This window comes from Bos indicus, chromosome 2, assembly GCF_029378745.1.
Source record: "Bos indicus isolate NIAB-ARS_2022 breed Sahiwal x Tharparkar chromosome 2, NIAB-ARS_B.indTharparkar_mat_pri_1.0, whole genome shotgun sequence".
Classification (NCBI taxonomy): domain Eukaryota; kingdom Metazoa; phylum Chordata; class Mammalia; order Artiodactyla; family Bovidae; genus Bos; species Bos indicus.
In genome coordinates, this window is record NC_091761.1 from 115,473,614 (window position 1) to 115,493,941 (window position 20,328).

The 20,328-nt window shown below is 40.5% G+C and overlaps 1 protein-coding gene across 1 annotated transcript; it reads right to left on the reverse strand.

Annotated features, from left to right (window-relative positions):
* Window positions 1–599: 599 nt before the first annotated feature.
* Window positions 600–15,543, reverse strand: TM4SF20 (transmembrane 4 L six family member 20). The gene is made up of 4 exons (XM_019977935.2): window positions 15,088–15,543; window positions 8,619–8,684; window positions 6,551–6,702; window positions 600–4,915 (listed from the first exon to the last, which is right to left on the reverse strand). The coding sequence occupies exons 1-4, from the start codon at window positions 15,268–15,270 to the stop codon at window positions 4,624–4,626; spliced, it is 693 nt and encodes a 230-aa protein (XP_019833494.2). The 5' UTR covers window positions 15,271–15,543; the 3' UTR covers window positions 600–4,623.
* Between the last annotated feature and the right edge of the window lie 4,785 nt (window positions 15,544–20,328).

Genomic DNA, 20,328 nt, shown 5'->3' on the forward strand with positions numbered 1-20,328 from the left:
AGGACTTACATTTGCAGAAGTAAAGGTATATTCTGTCACTTGACCATATTTACTTTTAACCAGTTCCGCCATAACACCTACTTAAAATTCACACTTTGCATGTTTTGTAAATAGGATCTAGTTGGTTTTTTTTTTTTTTAAGGAATTTTTTTTTTTTTTTTGCCTCTTCAGTCTGCACCACTAATTCTGAGTGTGAGAAAGTGTATAGAAAATGGGTTTAGCAAAATGTCTGTAAAGGAAAAATAGTACTTCATTTTGTCCTATTTGTAGTGATTTCTCAAACCCTATTAGATTAAACAATTTAGTTAATAGACATTTTTGCATCCACATTCCAACATTAACACTACTGAAGTCCTGGTCTGGTGTCAGATTTAATAAAATCAAGCTACCCCATGTTTCATGATCACCTCCAATATAATAATTCCTAACATTTTCAGCGGTTTATCTAAAATGTGGGCAAAAATGTGCATTTTTATTTTTATTTTGCAGATGGTTTTCTATAAAGTACATTTTTACTAAGTCTGTGTGTGAATGATTTAAAAAACTACAGAATAAGGTACAAATGTGGTGTATTTAATAAACTGTCAACCAAAGCTGTATTTGTCTGTTGAAAGATTTTATTTCATATTGTGCTGTGTGCTATATTCCATGTCGTATTTCTTTATATGCATCTAAGTCTCCCCATGTCTGGAGCGACTAGTACAGTTAATGACATGGCAGGTAGCGAGTCGGATCTTCGTCCTGGTAGCGGTAGACACTGGTTTTGTTACAGCTGTTTTTCTAATATGTAGTGTCTATAAAGTGATTCAGATAGAAACACCGTCAGTTCTGTTGCTTTTTCCGTTGTGTTTAGCTGATGTTCTAAATTTCATGAGATTAAAAGCATCAAGAAAACCAAGTGCTGGGAGCCTTTAATTTCCAAACTGTTTTTTGTTTTTTTTTTTGTTGTTCAGAAATGGATAGAATTTTACTTAGGTACAGCATTTGCCATACATCTTCAGTATCTTTCTACCAAGACAGTGAGTTTTGAGAAAGGCAATTAGGGAAAATTCCTTAAAGGTGTATTCAGCTGTTCTTTTCTTGCTTCTTCTGTGTCCTTCAAAAAATACTTGGAGAAGGGATTCTTTTCTTTAATTCTTAGGGTTTATCATGAGTTTGGTGACAGTTTTTTTTTTACCCATGAAAGTCTTCTGACTTTCATATTAATAATATCCTTGTGATATCATTCATTATAGCAATTCTCTTTATATGTATATCTCAAGGTAATTTCTGTGAATAATTGAAACTACAAAAATGATTTAAAAAACAGGATGGTCTAGAAATACATCTTAGATATTCAAGCTGAATCTCAAAGTAAATAAAGACGTGATTTCAACAAGCAGAGAATGAAGAAAAGATTTCAGATGCAGGAAGCAGTGGGAGAAAAGGATACAGTTGGGGCCAGTCACCCATTGTTCCGCCTCCCAGGCTCACCAGGGCCATAACAGCTCAGTAGCAAGTACAAGTGCAGCAAGTGTGTTGTGCCACTACTTTCGGAACTCTATTTAAAGGTGGGAGTTTTTTTCACTTCTCAGAATATTTGTTAAAGCATTTGCTGGTTATTTACATTTGGGAGATGATTTTATGAAAATATATTTGCAAGAGAATTTTCCTTCCTTTCCTGCATAAATGTCTGTTATCCAGCTTCTTAATTATATTTGTCATTGAATTTGAACTTTTCTGGCCTCAAGTTTGGAAAAATTGAATTACTGTAACTGTTCTTTTACTTACAGTTTATGTCAATAAGCAGACAGTCCTGTGTGCACAGCACTGGCTTCAGCAAATACACCACCACAAGCCCCACTGTTAAGAAATTGATAGATTGATGGAGGAGGAGGGAAATAAGGCTCATTAATGAATTAGAGGATTATAAAAATATTTTATGAAGGAGAGGAACTTGAGATATATGCTGAAGAATAGGGAGAAACTGTTTCAGATGGTAGATACAGTAAAAAAAAAAAAAAAAAATTCCAAAATGAGATTGAACATGGGGTGGAAGTGAGAAATAAAAAGCAATAAGCTTAAGTGACTTAGGTGCATGTTAGGCTTCCCTGGTGGCTCAGACAACAAAGAATCAGCCTGCAATGCAGAAGACCCAGGTTCGATCCTGGGTCAGGAAGATCCCCTCGAGAAGGGAATGGCTACCCTCTCCAGTAATCTTGCCTGGAGAATCCCATGGACAAAGGAGCCTGGCGGGCTACAATCCTTGGGGTCACAAAGAGTTGGACACGATCGAGTGACTAACACTTTCAAGTATAGGTGTATGTTATTGGGGTGGGGGTGGAGGGCATTTGTACAGACATGCATTTGCAATTTTAGGTACCAGGGTAGAGATGACATGTAGCCAACCCACCGCAAGTGGCCCATCAGCTTTAAGCATTTAAAGGCATTTAGGTGTATCTGCTATACACCATGGCAGCAGTTTCCACAAGGCCAAATAACAAAGAAGTAGCTTACCAGCCGTTTGAGCCAATTGTGCTACATTGTCAACCATCCTTTCTTTTGCCCTCCAAAATGAGAGGCTCAAGTCTCTGTTCATGACCCTGTAGAGAACTGGGGTCATCTCTCAGCCATTTCCAGGCTGATGAGGATTATATACATCGTCACTGACTTGTTCAGTCAAGTACAGGGAGCTGTCACATTTACTTGTGTTTTAATTTTATGACTCTTAGCAGTTTGGCCTTCATTTAATATGCAGTGAGTCTTGGCTAAAAGCTGAGATCTAAAAATAGGATTCATTTATTCAATAAAGTTAAGTATTCATAGGGTTGCTATTTTGTATCAGGTACTTACTTGGTACTGACTCTACCAGAGTGAATAAAAGAAACATCCTTGTACCCCGTGCAGCTTATGGTCTTATGGGGGAGAGTGAAATTTAAGGAACAAGAGGGAGTTAAAATGCTGTTGTCATTGCTATAAGTACTGTAAATGAAAGAATGCTGAAGGAGAGAGGATGGGAAGCCCACTTTTCATTAGGCTATTAGGGAAAGCCTCTTAGAACAAGTAACTTGGTACACTGCGACATGGGATGAGATGTGATAACAGTGGTTTTGGTACCTGCTGATTTTTGTTGAAATCATGCACTCTGGGAGCTTTCTCAAGTAGGAGATATTTAATGGTAAATAGGTGTTTATAGGAGCATAGGGAGAAGATCTTTATACAGTAAATTGGTTCAGAAAAAAATGCCTGTAAGCGCTTGATGTCATTGATTGGGGGATGCAGGCAGCTATAGGAATTGTATATTATTTCTAGAATCTTAAGCCCAGTGAATATAATATATAAATAATTGAAATAAAAATGCAGGCATGATCATAATTCATAAAATGGTAGATTTTAAGTTTTGTCTATAACATTTTAATATGGCCAATACACTGTTTCGTTATCCTGTCTTTTGAACTTGGCATATGTATAAGCCAGATTGTGAAAGACTTGATTTTCCCCCATAAATATGCATTTCTGAAAAATAAAGACATTTTCCTGCATAACCATAAAACCATCATCAGGCATAAAAAACAAACAATAAGTCCTTAATAATACCTAAAACTTGTACACGTTCCCCCACTTACCCTGCCAAGGTCCAACCAAATGACATAGTCCATTTGGTTGAATCATACCTGTCTCTTTGGTCTCTCAATCTAGAATAGTTCCCTCAACCCATCCAACTTTTTGTTTTCTTTCTTGTACTACATTTTCTTGTTGAAAACAGTTGACTGTTATGTGCTGTCCCACCTTTTGAATTTGTCTGAATTTGTCTGAATATGTCCTCTTTTCTTGGATTTCCTGTATGAGGTCTGAAAACTTGATTATATTCAGATGACCTTTCACACTTGAACAGCTTGGAGGGTTAGGGGCACCAACTTTCTACACAATCAAATGTTAGAAGTGTTAGCTGCTCAGTGGTGTCTTGACTCTTTGTGACCCCATGAACTGTAGCCTTCCAGGCTCCTTTGACCATGGGATTTTCCAGGCAAGAAAATGTGGCTGGCCCTCCATATAATATGCCTGTTTTTTCCATATCCTTGGTTTGACTGTATCCAGGGCTCTTGTACCCACAAATTCAACCAACAGCACCGAAAATCATGTGGTACTCTGGTATTTACTGTTGGGAAAAATCTGCTTCATAAGTGGACCTGTAGAGTTGAAACCTGAGTTGTTCAACGGTCAATTGTATGTATTTATCTTTTTTAATTATAAAGAAATAAAAAAAAAAAAAGAAAAATCACATACTTTGACTTATTATAACTTCTGTCCTGCTTACTCTCCCTCGTTTTCTCCACATATGGGAATATAGTTAGAAAATCCAAATAATACACAAGTACAGAAAGACACAAAATAACCAGAAAGCTTCTCTCCACTTTTCTCCAAAGTCAATGACTGATATTTTTTTTCCATATGAGAATTTGCATTTACTAGCATGCTTAAATGTGATTTGTTTTTTAATTATATCAAAGTTGACTTTAAAAACAACCTTTCTAACTCATCCACAGCTTTCTAGGTAATGTTCTATTATTGAGCTTCTAAAAGCATGTCTTTTAAATGTTCTCAAATGATTTGAACTAGTATTTCTGTTTTATTGTTACTAAACTACACGATTTGGCTTCTTCCGTTAGAGACTCCTCCACACAGACAGCCAAAGAAGCCGATGAGTATCTGACTGAGTCCAAACAGAATCTCGAGAATGCCCACAAGCAGTAGACCTAAAAATACTGAGAAATGGATAATCCTGTGTTGGTTTTCTATAGAATTGAAGTGCAAGTTGTATACTCTCCAGTTATTGGCTGTTGTGTTGGTGATGGAGGGATTATTGGAATCCGTATGAGGAACACAAGAGTCTTCGAAGAACCACTGCAGATCAAAGGATTCTTTATAATTGGCACTGAAAAAAAAGGAAAGAAATGATTTAAAAAAATATTCAGAAATACCACTGATCATCTTGAGAATGCAGCATGACCTCCAGAAAAGGACATGTCCAGTAAAACAGATACTGCTTTTAAAATATCGTGCCCCCCAACAAAAAAGAAAATACTGTGCCAAGAAACTAGCTAGGATCAGGGTTCCAGAGGATGTACCCTTGTATGCTTAACAGCTGTAAAAGTTTGTTCATTATGTACTCATCAACAAGCATTTCTAGGGATTCCCTGGTGTCTCAGTGGTAAAGAAACTGCCTGCCAGTTCAGGGGACACAGGTTCGATCCCTGGTCCTGGAAGATCCCACATGCTGCAGAGCAACTAAGCCGAAAACTCAGGCACAGCTGCTGAGCCTGTGAGCCCTAGTGCCCGTGCTCTGCAACAATAGCCCCCACTTGCTGCAACTAGAGAAAAGCCCAAGCAGCAGCACAGCCATAAATAAGGAAAGTGAAAGTGGTGGGTTCCTTCTCCAGGGGATCTTCCCTGACCAGGGGCCCAACCCAAGTCTCCCGCATTGGCAGGCAGATTCTTTACCACTGAGCCACCCAGAGGGAAGCCCTCTGATTTCTTATTCCAACTCTATTAGTAAAGTGAGTTTCTTTGCATTTTGATTCACAACTGTGGTATGCAAATTTTGAGAGACTTTTATTTTTTAACCATTCAAGATAAGGAAAAAGGGGAGCAGGTTTTTTTTACCACAAAAGTGAATTCTAGTTGTTTTTCATACTGAACAATATATAACTAACAAATGAGATTGTTATTTTCTTTCAGTTTTACCAGTTGTGCCTAGATTAAGGCACAGAACCATTTCCATGTAACTTTTCAGCATTACTTGCTACTCCATGACTTAAACTTTTGACTCATCCCCGTGCCTATAGTGTAATTTATATTATGTTTGCATGATTCCACTGGCTGCTGCTTTGTTTCTTTTTTAGGGCTTAATGGTAAGCCTCTATTTTATTTACTTACTTTGTTTTTGTTCAGATTTTCAAATAATATATGCTTAGGTTTTACAAGTATAATTGGGCTCCCTCATGGCTCAGACAGTAAAGAATCTACCTGTAATGCAAGAGACCTGGGTTTGATCCCTTGTTCAGGAAGATCCCCTGGAGTTGGAAATGGCAACCCATTCCAGTATTCTTGCCTGGAAAACTCCATGGACAGAGGAACCTGGCGGTCTACAGTCCATGGGGTCTCAGAGTCAGACATGACTGAGTGACTAACACTTTCAGCCATTTCGCTACAAGTTTACTTTGATCAGAAGTAGTGCTCCTTTCACTCCCTGAGGGCATCCTTCATTACCATTCTTCAAGGATGAAAGTTTCTGGTGCCCATTTTCAGAAATTTTTTATATACATGCACATATGCTGCCGTAGATTTTTGGAAGACAAGGATAATCCATCTAAGTCTGCTCCTTTTAGCCAAGACCATACCCAAAGCATTCTGAATGCAGTGATTCCTCCATTTCTCTGAGGTTGCACCAGCTCGGATTACTGTACTAAATCCCTAAGACTGTCCATGAAAGAAACATGGCACCAGGTCAGCACCACAGTCTTCTAACCTAATTAGCTGCAGCTGTGTAAGGAAGCAAACAGTTACTCACGTTAAGTTTTTAAGGGAAAATTCACAACTGGAAGTTGTGTTGCTTTGAGAGTTGCAAATGAGAGGGCCCTCCGCGAGAGCCTGGATGGACACCAGCAGGCAATACGCAGCTCCAATGACTGTGATGGCGTTCAGAAGTGATGAAAGAAACATCTGAAAAATAAAGTAGGCACGTTTGCACACTTTATTACACGAGCGTAGTCTGTTGCAAGTTTCAGCAGCATATGTGGTCTTTATCATCCATCGCTGCCATTGTCCAGCTACCTTACAGACCTCGATCTTAGGATCTAGGAGTGATTAGGTGGGATTTATGCAAGAACGCAGAGGGCAAGGTCCCTGCCATTCCATTAGACTCTTCAAAAGATCGTTGGTCTTGGACTTCCCTGGTGGTCCTGTGCTTAGGAATTTGCCTACCAGTATAGGGGATACAAGTTTGATCTCTGGTCTGGGAAGATCCCACGTGCCACAGGGCTACTAAGCCTGTGCACCACTACTGACCCCATATGCCTAGAGCCCACGCTCTGCAACGAGAAGTGCACATGCTGTAGCTAGAGAAAGCCCACAGAAGCAGCAAAGACCCATTGCAGCCACAACTAAAAATAATTGATCATTGCCATTGTTTCTGAAAAACCTGAACCTGTATGCTCTACCTGAACCTTGTCCATTTCAGTGGACCACTGCAATGTGTCAGGACCAGAGAGAGACTATAAATAACCAGCAAAGTAACTATAATGCTAGACAAATACCAAATGTCAGAAAAGGTATTTTTAAAAATTAATTTTCTAATTTATGGTTATAAATATGACACTTTTAAACAATGGCTCTTATCCCTGGGAGCATATTAGGATCACTTAAGGTGCTTTTGAAAAATACTGATACAGAATCTTAGGGAGGGCCACAAGCCATGGGTATTTTTAACATTTTCCCTAGGTGGTCCTAATGTTCCCATCAAGCTGAGAATCATTGCTTTAAAACCTTAGACTCAGCCAGGAATATGTACTGTGATTTCTGGTTTATTGATCTGCTTGCTTCCTTAAAGAATTGTCCTCAGAGTTACTGTGTAACCATTTTCATGGCATAAAGACTGGGAATTTTGGAATCTGGTGGTGGTGGTGTGGATACAAATCGACCTGCTAATGGTGCAACGCTGGCAGTTATTTGCTTTCTCTGAGGATTAATTTCTCAGTCAATAAATCATAAAATATCGATTTTCAGAAAAATAAGATAACATGCTTGAAAATGTTCTGAGTACAGTGAGAGACTGGAAAAGGAAGTGGCAACCCACTCCAGTATTCTTGCCTGGAGAATCCCTTGGACAGAGGAGCCTGGCAGGCTGTAGTCCATGGGGTTGCAAAGAGTCATACATGACTGAGCAACTAACACATACACAGTGAGAGAAGGTTAGTAAATATTAATTTTCTTTACTTTTCAAACTTTCTTTTTTTTTTGCCGCACCAAATGGCATGTGGGTTCTTAGTTCCCTGACCAGGCCAGGGATCGAACCTGAGTCCCCTGCATTGGAGTCTTAACCACTGGACCACTAGGGAAGTCCTCCTTCACTTTTGACTTAGTTACAGTCTTAAACAATCTTATACATACCAAAATGTTTGGGGGAAAAAATGTGATGTTCTCTTTTAACTTAACTGCATAAGGACAATTAACATTCTGATCCTAGTAAACCAGTCTTTCACGTGCATGAGAAAACAGAGTACTTTTCCCTAAGTATTTTATACACATCACAAAAATAATGAGTACTTGAGTATTATGAAACTGATTACAGCTCTGAGAGTGACTTATAAATCTTTCTTTGAAAACCTCTAGACTGAAACTGAAGATTGAGGAAAGGTCCAAAAGCTGGCTCCAAAAATAAAGCTTTACGGGAAAGCAGAAAGTCAAACTTCAGTCTCAGTATTATCGCATAAATCCTCCTAAATAGCACGTGTCTAGGACCAGTCCCACCACTGGAGCCACACAGTTGATGAAGTTGATGCTGACGCCTCGGCGACCTTGCTGAGGTGCCAGGAATTGCTTCTGCCCTTCTGCTCCCAGACCAGCTGCACTGTGCTCACCCCGGTTTTGTTGTTGCAGCACGCTCTTTTCCTCGCTGCCAAGGACATCGTTGTTGCTGGAATCGCCTAGAAAGTACATCAACAGGAACGATGAATATGATTACTTCCCAGCAGATGATAAAGCAGTAATCTTCACCTTCTACTTACCAGCAGTTGTGGGAAGCCAAGGCTTAAGAGAACAAGAAGGAAGTGTGGCAGTGTCCTTTATCTTGTGATCGCCATTTGGACCATAAAGATTACAAGGGAGGGCAAAGGATAGGGGATTTCAGGATAGCAGTTTCAGACTTTCCCATCTACATTTTAACACTACTCTGAGTCACCATGAGAGAGACTTGGACTTTAAATACAGTGAGTTATTTATCAATTATTTTGAAAGGAATGCTTCTGAAAGAGTTGGTTGCATCATCCAAAATTCACTTTTTTAAAAAAAACTATAATCTGCAAGCACTTACCCAATTTCCCTAAAATGGTGTGAGTTAATCCAGCAAGTGTTCAGAAAGGAAATTGATGGTTTTGTCTGCCTGGAAGTTGGGAACTAACAATTCTATCATCACCCTTCTCCCACTCCCAGGGGCACCACCAGCTCCCTCATTCCCCAAACTTGTGATTTGAGGATTATTTTTAGCTCTACATTCTCCTTTCCACTCCTGTGTCCATGGTATGAAACGGTTTCACTTCACGTTGATGTTTAGAAATCTTGTATTACATTCAGTGTCAAATACATACTGCTGGTGAAAGCTCTAAGGAATGATGTCACATTCTCAGGAGTTAAGTTCAAATGTTTACTAATAACTAGTCAGCAGCTGGGGTTTCCCTGATGACTCAGCAGTAAAGAATCCACCTGCGATGCCGGAGACATAGGATATGCAAGTTTGATCCCTGAGTCAGGAAGATCCCCTGGAGGAGGACATGACAACCCACTCCAGTATTCTTGCCTGGAGAATCCCATGGACAGAGGAGCCTTGGTGGACTGCAGTCCATGGGGTTGCAAAGAGTTGGACACAACTAAAGCGACTGAGCAGGTACTCATGCAGTCAGCAGGTATGACTAGAAATTCTTCCTGGAAGAAGTTTTATATCATTGAAGGGAGGGATGTTGATTACTTCCTTCCACTTAAGAAATTTTAGCCACAGGGTTTTTGGTTTTGTTTCTGTTTTTTTTTGTTTGTTTTTTTTTTTTTGCTGTCTCAGCACAGCTGCCCTTGGGTAGTTCTCTGTCCTCCCACTCTTTTCTTTGTAACATTTTGTTGAGTTCTAACAGCATAACAGGCACTGTTATAGCTATTGTATGTGTTTTAGTTTATTTGCAACCTTATAAAATTCCTATGAGGTTGATGCTAGCTATCCCCATTTTACTGGGCCAGAAAACTGAAGCCCAGAAAGCTTGAGTAACTTGCCTGAGAAAGGGGGTGGGGGCGGTCAAAGCTGGCCACTAGGGTTCCAGAGCCCAGACTCTTAACCACCCTTCCAACCACACTGGCCAATTCTTAACAATTCTCTTTTCCTTCACAGAGCTTATTCATTCTCTTCCCTACCACCACCATCACCTCCCTCAGTCATCTCAATGTCCTACTAATTGCTCCTTCCCCCCAATCTATCTTTCCAATACAATGTCTACCTTTATCCTTTCAGAGCACATCTAAGATTGAATACCTTGGTTTAGTCACTAAGTTGTGTCCGACTCTTGGGACCCCATGGACTGGGAATCTACCAGGCTCCTCTGTCCATGGGATTTTCCAGGCAAGAATACTGGAGTGGGTTGCCATTTCCTTCTCCAAGAGAACAGGCAGCTTTCCTACCTTACAAGGCAGCTTTCCTGACAAACTTCACCCTTCTCTGACCATGAACTGACTCCGAAAACACTTTGTATTTTTATCAAGATTTGCTTACAGACTGCCTTGAACACCAGCATCCTTATGATTCAGAGGGCACATGTATGTATGTTAGCCTAGACCCTCAATTGCTGAGAGCCCAGAAGAAAAGAGGAAAGAAATTTATGCACCCAAATAGGTGCCAGGGTTCACGGGCTACACGTCTTATGTTGTACCTGTAAGTGATACTGCCTTCTGAGCTTAAGGAACAAATTGTTTAGAACAGGAACTGGCAAACAATGGCCTACAACCTCTTTTTTGTAAAGTTTTATGAAAACACAGACATACCCGTTCACTTACTTAACTTTTCATGCTGGTTTGGTGCACGAGCAGGAGAGGTGAATAGTTGTGAGGGAGACTGGCTGGCTGCCAGAACCTAAAATATTCACTACCTGGCTTTTCACAGAGGGAAAAAAAAAAAGCTAACCCCGATTTAGAAAATTAATTAATCTGTTAAAGTCGGAGCAACATTAAATTATAATTTAGATGGATAAGTCATTCCATGTTCCTTATTGATACAAATTAAACTCTGCTAAATTTCTTGAAGATTAACTTACTTCAGAGATGCTGAGATACATTCATAGTTCCCTTCTCTTACAAAGGGGTTTTATAAATAATAGCTTTTCATATATGAATCCTCACCTGGTTGACTTCTGGCATGTTGACACATCTTTGTTACATTATTACCGGCAATTTGATAACTCATTGTATTTCAACGATTTTGCCCATTCAGAACTTTGGAGATTAGAGGGATTCTTTATAGGATGGACATTAAAATGTGCACGTGTGTGTGTGTGTGTGTATGACTGAATTATAAATCTTCCAGATTGTCTCCTACAAAAATACGTAATCTGGAGAATACTCTTTCTCTTCAATTCCTAAGCACATTCGAACGTATCAGAGTTTTTGTGAGACTATTTTTCTTGATATTTTTCTTTTGTTTTTATAAAGAAAAGAAGTAGCATTGTTCACTTTTCATTACAGAAGCTCATATTTTCATCCAGTTTTAGAAATAAGGCATAGGATTTTTTTTTTTCTTTTCTTTTAGTCGTGTCCAACTCTTTGCGATGGCATAGGATTTTATAAATGAAGTCCAGAATAGCTTTAGACCATTACAGCTCTGTTAGAATGCAGATTTCTGGGACTCCTCAAAGTACTTGAATATGAAAGTAACACAAGACCATGGCTCACTATAAATATAAAAGCTGTATTTTGAAAATTCTTATTAAACAGTATTTTCTAATTTGTTTAACGTTCGTTTCTACTCTAAGACTTTAATAATTGATTATTACATAGTAAGTGAACTCAATAAGTAATCATGATTAAGATTAGGCTTATAATTAACCTATAAAATAAAACAGTCTTTCTATTTTTTAGAGGAAATATTTCAAGGAAACATTTCAAGTTGTTTTTTTGGTACTTGGGAAAAGAATGTGTATTGATTTTCCATTTAGTAGATAATAAGTGAAGATAATAATATTTGAATACTCTTAGTCATGGTTTCAAAGATGAAAAGATTCGTTTCTGTTTTGGGTAAATCATAAAGCCACAAAATAACTATTTTATGAAGTGATCGATGATGAATTCCATACTTTTTATTATTAACGACTCCCTGCAAAGTTCCCTGTTTTTGAAACTAGTTTAAAATGCTGCAGATTAGAACTGGATTTCAAGAACTACGACAAAAGTGCTTATTAATGGAGTGATTTCTTCTTCATTAACTTTTCTGTGTATATACAAGTATATTGAGAGTTCAATATTTTTAACTAAGTCAGTATTTAGATTGATGTAAAGGACACAATTTCCTTTGAAAAAGATATTCTTCCACATTCTATACATGGCTGAGGATCAAGAAAATAGCCTTTCTATCATCCACCTATTTGTTTGTGATCCTAGTCCAGAGTTTGAATCTCTGTCAATAAAATGTCTATTGAATGCTTCAGAGAGTTGTTGATGCTGTGAAGATGTTGCATCATACTGAGTAATAGCAAGAACCTGGTGTGATAGCAATACATTGTTAGTATTTATTGAGGGTGATAAAGGAAACTTTATCTGGAAAGAAAGTCTAGATTCTCTGAAACAGTTTCATACTTATGTAATCTTTCTATGCTTTGGTTTCCTGGTTACTTGAGTTTATGGGTTAAGTTGTAGATTTTGTCTTTCCCTTTGTCAGCCTGAGACAGGTGATGAGGATTATGGTGCTAATACTGATGGGAAACAGGTTTGGAGTCTGATAAATCTGGAATTGGGTTTCACGCCTACTGTGCGACCTTATTAACATTCTTAACCTTCTCTTGGTCTGTTAAAATACGAATGTTAATAACTACTCAACCGGATTTTTATAGAGTTTAAATAAGATAGTGTAATGTATGAAGTCAGTGGTGTCTGTTTCATATATAATGACCCAACAGCAAGGAGATCGAACCTGTCAATCCTAAAGGAAATCAACCCTGAATATTCGTTGGAAAGACTGATGCTGAAGCTGAACCTCCAATACTTTGGCCACCAGATGTGAAGAGCTGACTCATTAGAAAAGACCCTGATGCTGGGAAAAATTGGAGGCGGGAGGAGAAGGGGACAACAGAGGACGAGATGGTTGGATGGCATCACCAACTCAATGGACATGAGTTTAAGCAAGTTCCGGGAGATGGCGAAGGACAGGGAAGCCTGGCGTGCTGCAGTCCAGGGGGTCGCAAAGAGTCAGACACGGCTGAGGGACTGAACAACAACAACAACAACAAAGATTGTTTTCGTGTAAGTCAGGGAATAAGACTAAGAACAGTAACCGATCATCATTATAACACAAATGCACATCCAAACAAGGGAGCTTTTCTCTAGCATTCATGAGACCACCCTTAAGTAGGCCCTCAATGGTATAACAAAAATGAGCCTCTTGAATGCTGAATTTTCCAACTTTAGTTACATTCCCACTTTTACTGATGTGGAAACAAAATCACAGGATAAATGATTTGCTAGTAGTAATATATTGGGGACTCAACCAGAACTGAGATATTCTGCCAGGTCTGAAAACAGGATTTGTTGCCACACCATGGGTCACACCTAACCCACCTACACCAGGATTCTCAGGAAAAGGCATATAAATCTGCATGTATTAAAAGTGCCTGGGGTGACTTATGGCCAGGTACGTTGGGCAGTTCTGCCTTACACTGCTCGGCTACAGACTTCAACAAAGATAGACCTATTAATAATTGTCAAACTTTAAACAAGCACCATGATGTTTGGGTTGTAAGTAAGATCTAAGTCAAAAAAGTCCCTGAGGTTAGAGAGAGCCAGGGTTTCAAGTCTCAAACCTCTTAGGTCAACTCCCCTAGGGGCAGGCAGTGTCATATTCATGCCTCACAATTTTCATCCAGTAGGTTCACTGGGCTTGAAATGACCCTCCCCCTTCCTACTGAGCTCTTCCTGCTCCTGTTGTATTCACTGGGTGTACCTGGAGACTGGGATGGCAAAAGAAAGCTGAGGCAATGAATTCAAAAAGTCTTTACCACTACCTCTGAAGCTTGGGAAAGCAGACTTATATACGAAGAAGTATTGAAATGGAGCAGCCTCCTACGATCCTTGCCCCTCAGGTCCTCAGCCTGCCTTTTGCCTGTGGAAAAACTTTAGCCAAAGAATTAACTTAATCAGAGAAGTGGGAAAATGCAGAAACAAAGGAAAACAGTGAAAGGAAACCAAATGAGAACACTGTAGTCATTAAACGGGCTTCCCTGGTGGCTCAGATGGGAAAGAATCTGCCTGCAATACAGGAGACCCTGGTTTGATCCCTGGGTCAGGAAGATCCCCTGGAGAAGAGAATGGCTGCCCACTCCAGCATTCTTGCCTAGAGAATTCCATGGACGTTTTAATTCCTTCTCAAGTGCTATAGGTAATATTCTGAGCTGTATTCTGTGAGCTGCCTTATAGATACTAAAATCCCCACCAGGTGGAAAAAGTTAACTACATGGCAACCAGAATGTAGCCATGATATGAACTGCCACAATTCTGAGAACCAGCCTCAAGAAAATTGGAACAAACTGAAACTAAAGATTAATTGTACCTAAAACAATCGAGATGACCCTGGTCAGACCACCAGTGACCAATTTCAAGACGGCCATCAGAGCTGACTGTACTGTTGTTGCATGTAGCCGCCTCCCTCTGTCTATAAAAGCTCTTGCCCACTGATTGTTAGTTTGGGGGAGTTGGATTTTGGAGGCATCCCCCCCTACCCACCCCCACACACACAGTCAATTGCCGGCATCCAAAATAAAGAAAAATTTCCTTTCCACCAGCCTGAACTCTAATGGCTTTTGAGCAGTGAGCTGCCAGACCTGGATTTGGTAACAGTATGATACATAATAATCCAACCAACTTTTATCAATGTATTATTATGTTTTGGCCCAAGCTCCCTAGCCTATACCACAGTTCATTTAAATTGCCATTCTTTACTGATGCCAATACAAGTTAATACCATACTCATTTCCCTGCAGTATATCCTAAGCCAAGACATAGCTCACTGCAAGGCTGCAAGGTTGTTTTTAGGTCATCTTCAATATAATAGGTAGGCGTTTCCCCAAACCGAGTCAAATAAATTTCACTCACCATCACACCTGCTCCAATAATTCCAGGGAACCACCATTCAAAGCAGGAGATGGGGTTTTCAAAAAATTGGTCTTCATCCACAAAGTTTAAAATTAGAGGTATTGCGTTGAGAGTTACTCCCAACAGAAGCAGAACCAGCAGGCTGAATCCATTGCAGGATGTCCATCCTTCGCAGCAGGTCATGATCACCCCCTGGTTTAGGAGAAATCCTGTCTGGGTGGCTGTTTGTCTGGCACTGTTTTACCTTTTGTTCTGTGCCTTCTAGATAAAGCTCGGCACTTATAAAAAAATGACAGAAAGCAGTTCAGAGTCCAATAGGGCAGGACATTATTATGAGTATTACAGGAAGTAAGGACGATTTTATATTATGATGGGGTGGAGGAGAATAGGTGGAAAAAAATCTATAAGTGCTACTAGATAAATTTATGCATGAAAATAGGCAACAAAAATTTGTTTTAAGATACGCTCTTTAATACATTTCACATTTTACTAGTATGCCATATAAAAAGTAAAATTCGGTTCAGTTCAGTTGCTCAGTCGTGTCTGACTCTTTGCGACCCCATGAATTGCAGCATGCCAGGCCTCCCTGTCCATCACCAACTCTCGGAGTTCACTCAGACTCACGCCCATCGAGTCAGTGATGCCATCCAGCCATCTCATCCTCTGTCATCCCCTTCTCCTCCTGACCCCAATCCCTCCCAGCATCAGAGTCTTTTCCAAAGAGTCAGCCCTTCGCATGAGGTGGCCAAAGTACTGGAGTTTCAGCTTTAGCATCATTCCTTCCAAAGAAATCCCAGGGCTGATCTCCTTCAGAATAGACTGGTTGGATCTCCTTGCAGTCCAAGGGACTCTCAAGAGGCTTCTCCAGCACCACAGTTCAAAAGCATCAATTCTTTGGCACTCAGCTTTCTTCACAGTCCAACTCTCACATCCATACATGACCACTGGAAAAACCATAGCCTTGACTAGACGAACCTTTGTTGGCAAAGTAATGTCTCTGCTTTTCAATATGCTATCTAGGTTGGTCATAACTTTCCTTCCAAGGAGTAAGCGTCTTTTAATTTCATGGCTGCAGTCACCATCTGCACTGATTTTGGAGCCCAGAAAAATAAAGTCTGACACTGTTTCCACTGTCTCCCCATCTATTTCCCATGAAGTGATGGGACCGGATGCCATGATCTTCGTTTTCTGAATGTTGAGCTTTAAGCCCACTTTTTCACTCTCCTCTTTCACTTTCATCAAGAGGCTTTTTAGTTCCTCTTCACTTTCTGCCATAAGGGTGGTGTCATCTGCATATCTGAGGTTATGGATATTTCTCCTGGTAATCTTGATTCCAGCTTGTGTTTCTTCCAGTCCAGCATTTCTCATAATGTACTCTGCATATAAGTTAAATAAGCAGGGTGACAATATACAGCCTTGACGTACTCCTTTTCCTATTTCCTATTTTTTTTTTCCTCCTTAGGAAAAGGAGGGGAAAAAAAGTAAAATTAGGAGTATCCAATTAATATAACCTGTTTTTTCTTGTATTGACATTGATATCATAGTTGATATTAATAAGTTGATAAGCTTACCCTGCTTATTTAACTTATGGCTATCTGGGGAGGCCTTACAAATAGCTGTGAAAAGAAGAGAAGTGAAAAACAAAGGAGAAAAGGAAAGATATAAACATCTGAATGCAGAGTTCCAAAGAATAGCAAGAAGAGATAAGAAAGCCTTCTTCAGCAATCAATGCAAAGAAATAGGGGAAAACAACAGAATGGGAAAGACTAGGGATCTCTTCAAGAAAATCAGAGATACCAAAGGAACATTTCATGCAAAGATGAGCTTGATAAAGGACAGAAATGGTATGGACCTAACAGAAGCAGAAGATATTAAGAAGAGATGGCAAGAATACACAGAAGAACTGTACAAAAAAGATCTTCACGACCCAGATAATCACGATGGTGTGTTCACTGACCTAGAGCCAGACATCCTGGAATGTGAAGTCCAGTGGGCCTTAGAAAGCATCACTATGAACAAAGCTAGTGGAGGTGATAGAATTCCAGTTGAGCTATTCCAAATCCTGAAGGATGATGCTGTGAAAGTGCTGCACTCAATATGCCAGCAAATTTGGAAAACTCAGCAGTGGCCACAGGACTGGAAAAGGTCAAAGAATGCCAAAGAATGCTCAAACTACCGCACAATTGCACTCATCTCACACGCTAGTAAAGTAATGCTCAAAATTCTCCAAGCCAGGCTTCAACAATATGTGAACCATGAACTTCCTGATGTTCAAGCTGGTTTTAGAAAAGGCAGAGGAACCAGAGATCAAATTGCCAACATCCGCTGGATCATGGAAAAAGCAAGAGAGTTCCAGAAAAACATCTATTTCTGCTTTATTGACTATGCCAAAGCCTTTGACTGTGTGGATCACAATAAACTGTGGAAAATTCTGAAAGAGATGGGAATACCAGACCACCTGATCTGCCTCTTGAGAAATTTGTATGCAGGTCAGGAAGCAACAGTTAGAACTGGACATGGAACAACAGACTGGTTCCAAATAGGAAAAGGAGTTCATCAAGGCTGTATATTGTCACCCTGTTTATTTAACTTCTATGCAGAGTACATCATGAGAAACGCTGGACTGGAAGAAGCACAAGCTGGAATCAAGATTGCTGGGAGAAATATCAATCACCTCAGATATGCAGATGACACCACCCTTATGGTAGAAAGTGAAGGGGAACTAAAAAGCCTCTTGATGAAAGTGAAAGAGGAGAGTGAAAAAGTGGGCTTAAAGCTCAACATTCAGAAAACGAAGATCATGGCATCCGGTCCCACCACTTCATGGGAAATAGATGGGGAAACAGTGGAAACAGTGTCAGACTTTATTTTTGGGGGCTCCAAATCACTGCAGATGGTGACTGCAGCCATGAAATTAAAAGACACTTACTCCTTGGAAGGAAAGTTATGACCAACCTAGATAGCATATTGAAAAGCAGAGACATTACTTTGCCAACAAAGGTCCATCTAGTCAAGGCTATGGTTTTTCCTGTGGTCATGTATGGATGTGAGAGTTGGACTGTAAAGAAGGCTGAGCACCGAAGAATTGATGCTTTTGAACTGTGGTGTTGGAGAAGACTCTTGAGAGTCCCTTGGACTGCAAGGAGATCCAACTAGTCTATTCTGAAGGAGATCAGCCCTGGGATTTCTTTGGAAGGAATGATGCTAAAGCTGAAACTCCAGTACTTTGGCCACCTCATGTGAAGGGCTGACTCTTTGGAAAAGACTCTGATGCTGGGAGGGATTGGGGGCAGGAGGAGAAGGGGATGACAGAGGCTGAGATGGCTGGATGGGATCACTGACTCAATGGACGTGAGTCTGAGTGAACTCCGGGAGTTGGTGATGGACAGGGAGGCCTGGCGTGCTGCGATTCATGGGGTCGCAAAGAGTCAGACACAACTGAGTGACTGATCTGATCTGATCAACTATGAAAGTTCCTTATTTTGAAGTTGTTCAACAAAAAAAAATGAATATATATAAGATTGGGAGAAAAAAAACTTTCTCCGCTGCAAACATTCTTAATTAGTCGAAATGTTAGGGTTCAGTTTCAGGCTGTATGCTCATACACACAAAACAGGCTTTCTACTTCTTAATCTCTACCCTGTGAAGACTGACTGCGGGTCCTGTCTTTGTTTCCTGAGATGCTGCTATATTCTTTTTTTTTAATTTATTTTTTAATTGAAGGATAGTTGCTGTACAGAATTTTATTGTTTTCTGTCTAACTTCATCATGAAGCAACCACAGGTATACATATATCCCCTCCCTTTTGAACCTCCCTCCCATCTTCCTCCCTATCCCACCTCTCTAGGTTGATGCAGAGCCCCTGTTTGAGTTTCCTGAGAAACTCAATTCCCATTGGCTGTCATCTAATTCCCATTGGCTATCTATTCTTATAATAAATTTTCTATTTGTTAATACTTTAACTGGGGTTCCTTTTTTTCAAACAAAAGCTGGAAGTTACTAACACCAAGAAAAGTATACAGGTAACTTGTCACATGCCATACTAAAACAGCAAAAGAAGGTCAGAAAAAAAGGAAGGATTCTAACAAGATGGGCAAAGAATTAGGATTCCTCTAGGCTTTGGAAGATGGCTAGAATTTGACACAAAAAGATGGTCAGAATAATATTTTGTGTATCAGAGTCAGTTGCAGAAAACCCAAATTCTTCTAGCTATATTAAGCTGGAGGAAGTGTAACTGAGGGATTCCCTAGTGGCTCAGATGGTAAAGTGTTTGCCTGAAATTCGGGAGACCTGGGTTCGATCCCTGGGTTGGGAAGATCCCCTGGAGAAGGAAATGGCAATCCACTCCAGTACCCTTGCCTAGAAAATTCCATGGATGGAGGAGCCTGGTGGGCTCCAGTCCATGGGGTCACAAAGAGTCGGACATGACTGAGCAACTTCACTTTCGCTTGGTGTAACTGGGGATCCGTGTGTACAGAACTGCTGGGAGGTCTGGAGGGGCAGGCTCCAGCATGGCCTCCAGGAATGCCTCCCAGGACGTGACTGCCAAGGGAGAGCTTCCGCCTCTGCAGCCCTCAGAAAGGCAGGGAAATTGAGAAACCACCTCTGTGAGCGTCAGACTCAAGCATGCACCACAACAGTCACAGTCCAGGGAGCCACAGCCATTGCTGCTGCCCCTGCCCCTCCACACACACAGGAGTGGTAACAAGACCCCGAAACACTGAACTTGACTTCTGCTGTCGCTGCAACTGCTTCTTAACACTGTGACAGTACAGAAAGCTCAAAACCTCCTCCCGCACCCATCTTCCTTCAGAGCCACAGACGGAAGTAGCTGAAAGAGGGCCTCCGCCTCCTTGCTGTCTTCCAGTGCATGCTAAGTCACTTCTGTCGTGTCTGACCCTGTGTGACCCTATTGACCGTAGCCCGCCAGGCTCCTCTGTCCATGGGATTCTCCAGTCTAGAACACTGGAGTGGGATCCTTCTCCAGGGGATCTTTCGAACTCAAGGATCAAACCCGCATCTCTTACATCTCCTGCACTGGTAGATGAGTTCTTAACCACTAGCACCATCTGGGAAACCCTGCCATCTTCCATATTGTTATCAAAAGTGAGGTCTGGCTGCTTGCTGCTCAAAAGCTAATAAAGAAGCAAACCAGGGGAAAGGAAAGTTTGCTTTATTTCAGATGCCAGCAACCAAAGAGAAGACAGACTCCAGTCCAAAGGCTGACTCCCCCGCTGTCCC

Excerpts from the sequence above, each read along its gene's own strand:
- TM4SF20 (XM_019977935.2), bottom strand. The coding sequence starts at position 15,270 with ATGACCTGCTGCGAAGGATGGACATCCTGCAATGGATTCAGCCTGCTG. Across the intron at positions 6,703-8,618 it reads GCTGCAACAACAAAACCGGG|ATGTTTCTTTCATCACTTCT; the intron begins GTGAGCACAGTG and ends TTTATTTTTCAG. Across the intron at positions 4,916-6,550 it reads TTTTCCCTTAAAAACTTAAC|TGCCAATTATAAAGAATCCT; the intron begins GTGAGTAACTGT and ends CTTTTTTTTCAG.